This window comes from Apis dorsata, unplaced genomic scaffold (genome assembly GCF_000469605.1).
Source record: "Apis dorsata unplaced genomic scaffold, Apis dorsata 1.3 scaffold_815, whole genome shotgun sequence".
Taxonomy (NCBI): domain Eukaryota; kingdom Metazoa; phylum Arthropoda; class Insecta; order Hymenoptera; family Apidae; genus Apis; species Apis dorsata.
The window spans coordinates 349,247-362,367 of record NW_006263952.1 but is presented as its reverse complement, the minus strand read 5'-3'; the positions used below and the strand labels follow the sequence as shown (position 1 = coordinate 362,367).

Here is a 13,121-nt window from a genome sequence, read left to right as displayed (position 1 = left end):
TTTTTTTTTTTTTTTTTTTTTTTTTTTGCATCGATAATATTTTCGATGCGTGAGATTTTGTCAAAAAAATGTCGCTTGTCTGAAATAATACACGTTAAAAAAAAAGTTCCATTTCGATAGATCTATACGTGTTTTATATTTCACATTTACAATGAAAAGGAATTATATTCTAGAACAATTTATATTGTTTCGAATATAAATAAACGATTAATCAGTATACTAACGGAATGTTGTGTATTACAACAACAACGATTTCGAACGAATAAAACACGATTCGAAAATTAAAAGGATAATGATCGAAAATAATGGACCACTGCGAACAAAGTTGTAACAATATTGTAACCTGATTGAGAAGAAAAGTATTATTTGCCAATAATTGAAATTGGAAATTAAACGAATAGACGAGTACAAAATATATGTTCATTGATTATTTATTGCAATAATGATTTGAAACAAAGTACAGTCTATTTTAAAAGAAACATGTTTGAATATTTTAAATCGTTGTAAAAACATCGTATTAATTAATATTAAGTCGAAATGCTTGTTTAATTATTTAAAATTTTTAAACTTTTTCTCATATTATTCTCTGCAATAAATAATATGAACGAAACAATGTGTTCTAACAATTTCTAACAATGAAGTCGAAACCGGAAGTACAGTTACTTACTTAGAACGGTAGACACGGAATAGAAAATGAAACGTAACCATCGTACCTTTTAGTTATTCGTGTTTCCGGGTTACGTTCGTTTCATTCTACTTAATGTGTCTATATTTAGAGAAAAAAAGAAAAACTCGAAATTACGAATACAGCATTTGACGAGATGAAATTGGTTTCGCTGGGTTTCCGGCCTTACTTGAAAAGTGACTTAAAAACGGGGTCAAACGCGCCTCTCTTTTTTTCTCTCTTTTTTTCCTCGTTTCTTTTTTTACATTGAGGTCGCTTTTCAAACGGTATGCACCGGGCACAATGTATAACCGGTGGGATTAGCACGACTAATGTCGCGTTCGTTAGCCGCGCAAACAATCCGCCGTGCCGACTTCCACTTCCGGCGCCGCGCGACTCGTCCGCTCCGTTTACGATATGCACTTCCTCCGATTGCCCGTATTTGTTTCCGTTTCCAATGAAAGGCCTGTTTTTGGTCCGCGAGAATGTTGAATTCGATGAATAGATTGAAAATGAAAAAAAGAAACAAAACAAGGGAAAGGATTCGTAAGCTTTAAAAAGAAAACGTTTTTAAAAGGATTTTTTTTCTTCTCTGATTCTATCCAAAGGCCTTTTGAATCGTCCAATAAACGTGTTGAAATTTATAAAAACGAATTGTGGTAAAAATTCGTTACCGATCGTTTCACTTTTTGCGCATTAATTTTTTTCCATTTACTTTGAAAATACTCGTGCTCTCTCGATATTTTCATGTGTTTCTTGTCATTGAATTTCTTGATTGACATCCTTTAACTATTCAGTTGTAATTGGTTTTTTCTTCGAGAATTTAAAAAATACGAACAGTTTAACGATACTGTCCAATTCTTCCTTAGTTATTAAATCTATCCTCGTGTTTTCTAGATTAATTTTGATAGTAAGTTTTTAATTATTCGATAATAATAATAATTTTAAAGAAAACGATGAAATTATGATACAATATCGTTTCTTGTATTTGTTCTAGCTCAATATTAAGCGAATCTAATTTTAATATGAACATTGTGATTAAAATATATATATATGTATATATCTTGAAAATTATTGATATTTGACATTTCATCTCAACATACATGATTTTGCATTAGAAATAAAAATCGATTAAAGGGCACAAGTTTTATGAATTAATCAAGCAACGTATACTCATATGACTGTGAGATGCTTTAGATCGACGATAAATTACATCAAATATATCGAACTAACATATTTTATTTTCACCTTCGAATATATTCCACATCTCTTCCCTATTCTTATACATTCTCAGATATTACGTGGATCTCATCCACGAGATATTTTATCGAATGAAAAGATTCCCTTAATATCATTCACAGACAAGATCTACGAAACACAACGTATATCTAAAATAAAATTCGTGATAAGAAATCATAACACGGTTGATATTGTCCGCTCCATCGATTCCCGGTTTATTGTGATCTCACAAAATACATTTCGCTGTGAAGAAAGAGATGAAGGAAGAGAAGAAAAATAATAAGTTACACGTGCATGTCGATATTAAAGAGTTTCGTAATATATCAGAGATCAATAAATCTTTATTGATGAAACCATAAACGCGAATAATGGAATAAAACGAGCACAAATATCGTTCTTGAACGGATGGACGAAAGAAATTGCATCGACTTGATCTATCATAACGGTGGAAAACTGCGATTGTAATCTGTGCTTTTATCGAGTCATATTTGATTTGTAAATCTTCTATTTTTCGTATTATTAGCATTATATTTATCGTATTAAAATTGAATTTTATAATAGTATAAAAATAGAATTATAAAATTGATGAATATAAAATAAAAAAAGATTAAAATTGATTAATTATCAAAATTTCAATCGATTTGAAAATGTTCATACTATTTTCTCGAAGAAACAATCGTTAAGAACATAATTCAAAATTTAATTCGATGTCAGAAAAATTTCATTTCGTATTTTTTCTAGGGTCGAAGAAGAATTAATTTCGATCACGTATGGGAAAAAAAAGATATGTTTGATGATTCTTGATATCGAAAATTATCTTTTAAACCGAAATGAAACAAACGAAAAATATTAAAAAGAATTAGAAAGAATGGTTTTTTACTATATGCTCTTAAAGCCCTTTGAAATATATGAAATATGAAAATTCTGTTAATCCGTTGCTTTAATTCCAGAAGAGAAAAAGAAAGAGGGGAAGTAGCACTTTGGCAAACGAGAATTAAGCGAGTATGCAAATTATATTTATTCGCCCTTTCATCTCTTTCCGGTTGAATCGAATAATCATGTTTAACGATGCCTCTATTTACTGTGAAATTCTGAAAAATCTTTCGAGCTTCTTTTTCAAATTCATCCAAGCATATTCACTGAAATTTCTTTCCTTTTTATAAAAGCGGAACTTTTATAAAAGGAATTAACATTCTTAAAACGCATGGGACAATATGCTGCGATAAAATCAACGCTAATTAATAGAATTTTTATTAAAAGTTGCATGTTCCAATCACAAGATGCAAAGATCCCTATTGTTCGTAGAATTTTTTTTTTGCAATTGTAAGATTTCTCATCCTTTATTTGCAGAAGCTTTCTTTCCAACTTTCGTTGCTTTTTTTTTTCATTTTCGATCCCAAACAATTAAATTGAATTCTAAAAATTTTCAACCTCTGTTACCAAACGACCATTGTACTTTCTTTCTGTTTTTCTTTTTTTTCCAGCTTTCAGCTAACGAGTATTTTATTTTTGAATCGTGGAAAATTGCTTTGAAATTGCGAAAGAAATTTCTACGAAAGATAATTCGCACGATTTCCATTTTGTATGGTTTCATAGGGAACGCCTACATCTTGGCGGTAAAAATCAATGAAATCTCGATTTCCAGCCCATGAACCCGCAAATTGACGATTAATTGGCCAATTAACCGGCTTCCATGAAATCTTTCTAACCGATAAATTTCTGCTTGGTTGCAGACCAAAGCCATCGACCGTCGCCACCAAACAACCATCACATTTCCGGCCGGTTGTTGTTCCGCGAATTAGCGTAAACCCGATATTAATTAATTCATGAATCGAGACGGCAATAATGAACGGGACAGGCGTCTAGATCGATCGATCATTCGAAGTCATCGGCGACTTTTTCAAAGATCTCGTCGAAACGATAATCAGAAATTTCGAAATTTGAATTTTCGAAAAGCGATAAAGTGATAAAGGAACGAGAAGAATCAAAGACACGTATATGTGTGACAAACAAGAGAGAAGTCTACAGAGAAATCGAAACGGAGAGTTGCAAAGGTGACGGAAATAGGATTCGAGGATTGAAAGTTTTTCAAAGTGTCTAAAGTCAGGAAAATTGAACGGCGAATGGGAAGAGCCAGGTAACGGAAAAACTTTAAAAGTAAAGTTGAAAACGTCGTAAGAAATTGGTGACATATTTCGACTGATATATTTCCGTGCCCGAAGGACGAAGTAGAAGAAAGAACGAACGAAGTAGAAGAAGAAACGAGTTGAGAAACAGAAGACGAAGAAAGCGACGATCGAGGTGAGGGGAGAGTGCAATTGGAGGCGGTAGAAAAAAGTAAACAACCCTTTGTAGATGTGAAAGACGAGGAAATCGAATAAGAGAAACAAAGTGACATTAATAGCTACGGAGGAATCTTGACAGGAAGAAACGACCTTCGGGTAGATATCTAATAATAAAGAGACACGAGGCTGAAGGGAATATGAAGAGAAAGAAACAAGATTAAGCGATCGGGATAAGAAAAGGACGACAAGGAGGAGTTTGTTGTGGCAGTGGTGAAACGGATAGAGACGCGAAATCGAAGGTAGGAAAAAAAAAAAAAGGAGAAGAAGTATTCTATCGAATGGATAACCGAGACATGAGTGGGTGGAAGCATGAGAATTCCAAGTGGATGTCTTTTCTCGGCTACACGTTACACCGGCCACCGGCACTCGCGTCACGTATCCATTGAGGGACAAAAATGGGTGCCAACCAGTCACGGAACGAGCCTACTCCTGGGGAAGAAGGTGAGATCGTTTTTTTTATCGAACGCGCGTTTATCGTTAATTTCGAAGAATTAGCTTCCAAGAAGAGTCGAGGTGGAAACGAAAGGGAAAATGTATGTGTATAAGAAGAATGTTTATCGATTGTTCTCTCCTCGTTAATTTACAACAGTTTGTCAATTTATCGAAACTAGTAGAATTTATGATATTTATCAAATTTAGTTTCGAAGGGAAAGTTAGATTAGTTAGAAACTACCGATATCGTTAAATTGTAAAACTTTAAGACAACTGTTACGTACATATTATACAAGCTGATATAGATTGTTGTCGAGGAAAACTCCACTTCAACGAGCTCAATATTCGTAATAATCATTGCATTGTGTTTCATAATGTCTCGTTACAACAAATCAAAATTAATGGTTTGTTTCGCAAATATAAAATGTAGGACAATTTCTTCCTAGAATAGATGATAATCCTAAGATAAATAAAAATTTCTCGAAGTACGCTTATCTCCTATGTTTTAATTAACGGAAATTTAAAAACAAGAACTCGATTCAACCTCGAGTTCAACGTTAAAATAACTCTATTAAGGGACAGTTCTATCAACGCCAACTTCACCCCTAACTTATTACGAACTTATTACTTCTTAACGGGTAAACTTGTGGAACTATTTCAGATCCAATTTATCCAAATACGTCTCCCTTTATAGATGTAATTAGTAATGTTAGGAAAATGAACGAAATTATTTTGCCATCAGAAGCAACACGTTAATCGCGTTTTACGCGTCAAATGCTCGCGATTCGAAATTTCGTGATCCTTTGCATATGTGAAAACAAATGGTTGGAAGTTGTCCAAATTTCGCCACCAGCTGAGATTCATTCGGAAAATGATAAACGACATACGCCAATGTGATTTTAGGAGGAGATGGTCCCAACGTCAACGACGATAAACTTCCTATCACGGTCCTCCGCTTAGTTTAGATAATCAGCGCGAGTTCCGGTAGGCGTGTGCATAATTTTTCGTTTAATTGGACTTTTGTGAAATAACACAAAAGTGGCTTTGTATAACTTGTATCCTAAACATTTTTCCGAAATGTTTTTGTCGAATTTCGCGGAAAATTTTCCTCAAAATGTGATAAACACATTCTTCTATTATTAATTCTATCTCTTTTGTTTCTCGTTTCAGTGAATTTTGATCACTTTCAGATCCTACGCGCGATCGGGAAAGGAAGCTTCGGAAAGGTAGATGACAAAAATTTTTACTTAAAAGAAATGTTTCGTATGCTACTTGTTTTTTCTTTTTTTCTAATATTTGAAACAGGTTGTAGAACAGTTGTTATCGAAATCATTATTTTGAATAATCGTGTAATAATATCGAGCTAATGCACGAAATAACATTATTATTGTGATAATAGATCAATTATCGAAATCGTATTAGATTACAATGAATAATTCAATTTATATTATTACTTGAAGCTAATAATTAAAATATTAGTCAGTTTTACTTATCACCAATTCTATCATTTCTATTTTTTTTATTTTATTTTAATACTTTAGCTTTAAAAAGTATTTATTTTTATTTTTCATTTCTATTTTTCATTATTTTTATATTTCCAATAATTAAAAAATATTTAATTAATTATGAAACTAAAAATCAAAATTAAAAAAATTATTGAATAAAATTCAACCAAGTGATCATGTAAGGTAAAATTATCAAAGTTAAATTTAAATTTTAACTTTTATGTTAAAATTTATAAATTAAAATGTTTAAATTCAATTTAATTCAACATTTCACAATTTTATATATGTATACTAACTTGTACTTCGTTTTCTTGTATCTTTTAAAAGGATACGATTCATTTTTCCAAGATATTTCAATTGAAAATTTGATTTTTGAATACCAGATAACAGTATTCTTATCAAAAGTCTTGATCTAAATTCGAAGTATGATTTTTCGCAAAACAATTAATATGTCAGAAAAACTTTGTTTATCTGAATCCCTTGAAACGAAATCGAATTCACTGATAATCATAAATATTGGGAAATTTATCACATCTACCAATTTATAATAATAAAATTTCTTTCTTTTACGTTTTAAATATATCTCATCGATAATTATTCTTCTATTACATTTTCATATGTCACGATTAATTGGAAATAATTCTATTACCATTGTTCACTCCAATCGATGATCAAATTTCACACTCAGAAATTTTATCCATCTTTATTCCAATCAATAAGGAAACACGTAGGAATTTTCGATCTAGAAAATTTCCTACGTTACTCCTACGTCACATCAATTTTTTTTCTCGAGCAAATATCCACCCTATTCTCTCTCAAGCGGGTTTTATTTGTTATTGAACAACAATCGGCCGGTGGCAGCTACGTAATTCATCACTCATCCGGTAACAAGCAATTAATTATTTCTGAATAGGTGTGCATAGTGCAGAAACGGGATCGTACTGGAAATATGTACGCGATGAAGTACGTCCACAAGGGTGAATGCGCGGCAAGGGGCGCGTTGAAGAACGTCGCGCGCGAAGTGGAAATCCTCTCACAACTGGAACACCCCTTTTTGGTGAACCTGTGGTTCAGTTTCCAAGGTAAGCTGATCGTGACTGCCTCTCGAATGCCACGAACGAGGCTTACCAACCCTCCATCTCTCGTTATTATCGATTTTCCATAGTAGAAGGGTGCTAAAGATATTAAGCAAGGTAACTCGATCGACGATCTTTCTTCCTTGGTTTCCGTTTGTTTTACATTTGTTTTTCTTGCTTGCTTTACTGTTGAACGACAAAATTGATAAATTGTATCGCGGTTAAAGGAGATAAAAAATGAAAAGAACGATGATGAGATACAAGTAGATCCAGTCAGTTATGAAAGTCTTTGTATAATATTTTACAAGGAATTTCAAGTATCTCGAAAGTTTTGATTTTATTGAGAATTTAAAACATAATGCATAATTTTGTGTGCGAATATTTTTCATATTAATAGAAAAATAGAACATTGAAGTATCTGAATATTTATTATTGTTATTCTATATTATGCAATTACAAAGTTATATTTAAAAAAGCAAAAATATCAAAAGTTTATGAATTAATTTCATAATCTCAAAAATAATATTCTGCGAAAATAAAAATTATTCAGTGATTTATTATTCTCTATATACGTAGGATTTAATAATCTATTAAATTTTAAATTTTTTATTTTAAATTTTAAATTTATACAATCTATTAAAATCTTCATAATTTATAGAATAAATAGATGTGATTTATAGAATAAAACTTTAAAATTTTCTTTTATCGTGAAAAATTGAAAATTTTTTTCTTTCATAGACTATCGGTAGCAACATTACCTGTGTCATAGCTTACCTTTTTACAGACGAAGAGGACCTCTTCATGGTTTCCGACTTATTGCTCGGCGGTGACTTGAGATACCACATCCAACAAGAGGTCGTCTTCACGGAGGAGAGCGTAATACTTTATGTCGCCGAGATCGGTTTGGCTCTGGATTATTTGCAAAGTCACAATATCGTGCACCGTGATATAAAGCCTGATAACATTCTGCTGGACGAGGAAGGTATGTCTCAATCTTTGCTCGTTGTATTAAAAATTCATTTGACTTTTCTTCGTTTCTTCCCCGTCCGACAGATTTCCTGCATTCCAAAATAATTCAAGAAATCGCTCTGAAATTTCATTCTCGTTGGAAATCTCATCGCGAAAATGGTTAAAAATGAAGATTCTGGCCGAGAGTCTGGTTACGATTATTGAGAGAAAAAGTTGTCGAGGAAGCAATATTCCTCTCTTTTCCTTTTCCTCGTGGCAATTTGTAAAGTAGATACGATATCTACTCTTTAATTCCCTTTTAACAATGGATAATTTGAAAATTTCCAGAATACCGGAAAAGTTTAAATGGGTCATCGTTTTTAAAGGAAATTTCATAAAGCGAATTAATTCTACATGATTCAGCGATTCACGGTTTAACTTTGGATCGCTATCATCCACGTTCTCGAGAAAAATTCTCGAATAATGATAAATTCGTTAGAGAACTCGAGAGATAAATATTTCCCTCGGTCAAATCGATAGTTGTAAATTTCGTAACTAAAAAAAATTCCGAAACTATCGTACTATTGATTCGCGTGGGAGTTATTGTTAAAACAACTAGCCACACCCGTGGGCCGGTCAAGGTACATTCCCGAGATAATGCGAAATTACATTATGCTCGTTCCATTATAAATTATAAATGCTCTACAAATTTTCTGAACGCAAACCACAACCAACAGACATTCTATCCAAGCAATTCTTAAATTCTATCGCGTTATTAACAAAGAAAATATCGCGGAACATGGAACGTACGATGCTAAAAAGAGCATTGATAAAATTAGGATATATATTGGAAAATTGAGAGATTTTCATTTATCTTTCTCTTAATAAAGATTAAATGAATATCAAAAATACAAATATGTAAATTTTCTTTTGAATATTCTTTATTTTTTTTTTTTTTAAAAGATAATGTATATAAATAAAATCATTCGTTTGTTCTTAATTTTATATTGCAACGATGAAATAATATTTTATAATGAACTTTGATCTTAATAATTATTTTCCATAAGTTATCGAATTGCATATGAAAAAAACGATATAGTAATACAAAGGTTTAGGCGTGTAATTTATGAAAATGGTATTCAAGAGAAATATTAAAATACCTCGAGAAATATCGCGTAATATTTAAATAGAGGTCTTAAGAATAATCTGAAAGGTTTTTTCATGCTGATTAAAATTTCATTCGGATTAGTGAACTTGTTTAAATTGAAGTTGGTCCATTTTAAGCTTCTTTTTAAAAGAATACTTGAAATAAGTAAAGGTAATGTACTTATAGAATGTATTATTTTTTTATAAATTTCTAATTTTATTCCTATTTCTTATGATTACAAATGTACTTATATATATATGCAATATATATGCAATCTTTACATTTACTTTGAATCTAAATTGATTCAAATAATATTTTCAGATATGAATGAACTTCTTTTTCGCTTAAAAGTTGAATTAAATTTGAAAAAATATATCAAATAAAATATAAATCAAATAAACGTCAAATCTATTTTATTTAAGTATCTTCGAATTGTTTGAATTGTTGATATTAATGTAATTTTCATTCATTTACGTTTCCATTCTTTCTTTCATTCAGTTAACCAAAGCTTTAAAATGCTTTTCCTTGAGACATTTTAATAAATAAGATAAAAGCGACAGAAAACAATGTTGGAAGAAAGGAAACGAAATAATGACAAGTACAACAAGTACATAAATACAAATAGATTAAGGAATAAAGAAATAAAGGAAAACTTGATAAAGAACAACTGGAAATATAACAGTGAACAATATCAGATGCTAGTAAAGTTTGTGTATTAACGTAGTGGAAAATAACTTGAAGATAAATCCAATTTACAGAAAAAAAATAATTGAATGATCATCTATCCAAATGACTTTATCATTTATCCTGATATCCTAAACTTCAAGATATTTTATTACTATTTGCCAAATAAGTTTGTCGTATCGACGAACGATAAAAAGAATTTTCTGCAAAATATACCAAAATATACTATGCTGTACAATTAATTTCAATTTATATGATTATTTCATTTATTTGCAATGAAAAATCGATATACATTTGTACTTGTTTAAGTATAAAAAAATATATCAACTGCGAAATTGAGCCAAGTTTGTTTAAACTTTTTTTTATTTTTTCATTATTTAGATTAGAATTAAATTAATAACAAACATTTTACACAAATGGGAAATATTAATTAAAAAATATAGGAATGTATTTAATTCTTGAAACTATTTGTGAATAGACGGCCGAACGATTTTGAATAAAGACAAAAACATGATGTAAATTAGAAAAATGAATGAAAATTTCAATCCGTCTCTCAGAACGAAATTCTGCATTGTAATTTAATGTAATTTAACTTAAAATCCATCTTGAAATAGCCATTCCTGAAAAATATATGGTAAGTTGGAAATGCGGATAAATAAATTCATTTTAAGAATTTCTTTCTCTTTAATGAAATGCAAATTAAAATAAAATTACACTTCATACAGATAATACACTTCATACAATTCGAAGATACATAGCAAAATAATCGAATGAACATATAGTTAGAAGCAGCATAATTGAAAACAGATGATAAATGATGATCAACGATGATCAAAAATGTGAGCTGCTCTTTTCAAATACCCACTGGAAATGAGTGAAATGAAAACTAAATTAAAAGGATTTGTATATTTGAAATCGACTTATAGTTCCTTTTTAATTAGCTTGACGTTACACGTTCGTTAAACGCATATTCGACACTAAATTGCATACAGTTAAACGAGGATTCGAAATTCTGTAAATCGAGAAACCAGCATTGTAGACAAACGTACGCTTATTTCGTTTGAATATCAACCGAACCGTTTATGTTTGATTTACACGGATTTACGTGAACATAACAATCGACCAACCTGTGTGAATTTATTTCGAACGAATTGCAAGAGCTTAATTATATTATTTTATAGATTTCTAATAGAGATTGATTTTGAACATATATTAAAATCACACGTAAAACTCAAATATATCCGGAATACATATAATGTGGATTAAAAATTTTAAAATCCGTGTTCTTAATACACGCCTATTTAGATATATGTGAACATCTAATTTGTAACGATCAGATTTTTTAGCAATCAGATTTTCAAATTGATCTCGGTAGAATTCGATTTGGTGCCGTTCAAACGATTTTTCGATAATATTTAATATCGTGCTGCAAATTCCATGGATGGAAAAATGAAATGTATCTACGTAAAAAAGAAGAAAAATATTTGAGTTATGTCAAAAATTTTCAATTTTTACTAAAAGACAAGAAATCTTTTAATCTATGCGAAAAAATATCATATTAAATATAATAGTAAAAATATGAACAACAATTTTTAATTTATATTGGATCAATTGCTATATATATCATATATACAATATAAATTTTTTGATAAATCATTTGATATTTATTTATTTCAAAATATTTGTTTATTTCAAAAAATAAATCGACGACGAATATTTTTCTTTTTTCTTATACTATAACTCTGTTCATCGATGAAAATATGATAAAATTTCAAGAGTGATCAATATTCATAATTCAGAAATATTTTTCGAGTTTTCAAAGAGAAACTTAAAGATAAAAAAATAAAACTATTAAATAATTTTGGGAAGAATACTTGCTTGAAAGCTTGAGTTATTATTTTACTTGAACGAATATTACACAATTTCGAATTTTTTAGTGACAATTATTTGGAAAAGTTTGCAAAATTAAATGTAAATACATGATCCTCCGCGAAAATTCATTAAATTTTTCATAAATGAAGCGATAAAAAACAGATGGATATTTAATGAGATGAATGAAGCTTCAAAAATCGAAATTACAAAATCATTCTTGAAAGAAGAGAATGTTAATGAAATTTCAAAATTTCAAAAAGAATTCCTCGTAAATAAATAAAGTTTATAACAAAACAAAATATAAATTTCCATAACTAAATAAATTTTAATTCAAGATTTTTTTCATTATTATGAAATGAAATTTTATCTCGAGCAAATGGTTGTTTTCATATGACTTCTTTTAATTTATTTCTTCCTCGGTAGATGAAAACGAAAGAGAATTAATTAAAATCATTTTCTTTTAATTTCAATTTCCTAATGTCACTTCGAACTTTGAACAACACGAATAAATGAAATGATTACTTTTGATTACTTATATATAATATATTTTTCGCATTTAATATCAATCCAATAGGTATATATCACATTTAAATTTAATTTTAATTTAATATTTAAATTTAATAAAAATTTATGTCATAACGATTAATCGAATCTCAATTAATAAGCATTTTTCAAATAATACGAACTCTTTCAGAAAAGAATTTTCCCAGAAGATGTATCGATGGAGAACCGCTTTTGATTGCTCATCAAAGGTCAAAGAACGGCTACAATAAAGTACCACGTTATATTCCGGTGACGTAGGCCTCAGATCCGGTCATTTTCCTCTCCCTCTCTCTTTCTCTTTCTCTATTAGTCGCGACAGGCTGACTCAGCTCATAAATAATTTTATGCTTTCCATACGACCTCGAAGCCACGTGCTTTGAAAATTTCATCCTTTGACGCAACACGAAAAAGCTCTCGCGCTCAACTACAAAAACGTAAGCACGCTTTACTCACAATCTCAAAGCTCCAAAAGAATATGAAATTTAATTTTATTATCTCGAGAACAAATCTCTTTACCTCTAAAGAGCATGCCAATTTTTATTTAAAACTGATAAACAATTAACGTTTATTCACAATTTTATAAAAAGATATAAAAATCCTTTCATCTTTAAATCATTTTCATCAGCAATTATTTTTGTTTTTAGAATTTTTCTTTTATTCTTTCTT

At 30.0% G+C, this 13,121-nt stretch overlaps 1 protein-coding gene across 3 annotated transcripts in view; it reads left to right on the top strand.

Annotated features, from left to right (window-relative positions):
- Window positions 1–13,121, top strand: part of LOC102682007 (serine/threonine-protein kinase 32B) — a 21,041-nt gene that overhangs the window by 2,474 nt on the left and 5,446 nt on the right. For 2 of the 3 annotated variants that reach the window (XM_031513990.1, XM_006623136.2), the window contains exons 2-5: window positions 3,637–4,689; window positions 5,871–5,906; window positions 7,099–7,267; window positions 8,046–8,243. In XM_031513990.1, coding sequence (XP_031369850.1) covers window positions 4,558–4,689; window positions 5,871–5,906; window positions 7,099–7,267; window positions 8,046–8,243 — 535 coding nt within the window. In that variant the 5' untranslated portion in view covers window positions 3,637–4,557. Of the gene's footprint in view, window positions 1–3,636; window positions 4,690–5,850; window positions 5,907–7,098; window positions 7,268–8,045; window positions 8,244–13,121 lie in introns of all 3 variants that reach the window. The other variant, XM_006623137.2, reaches the window with a different exon arrangement.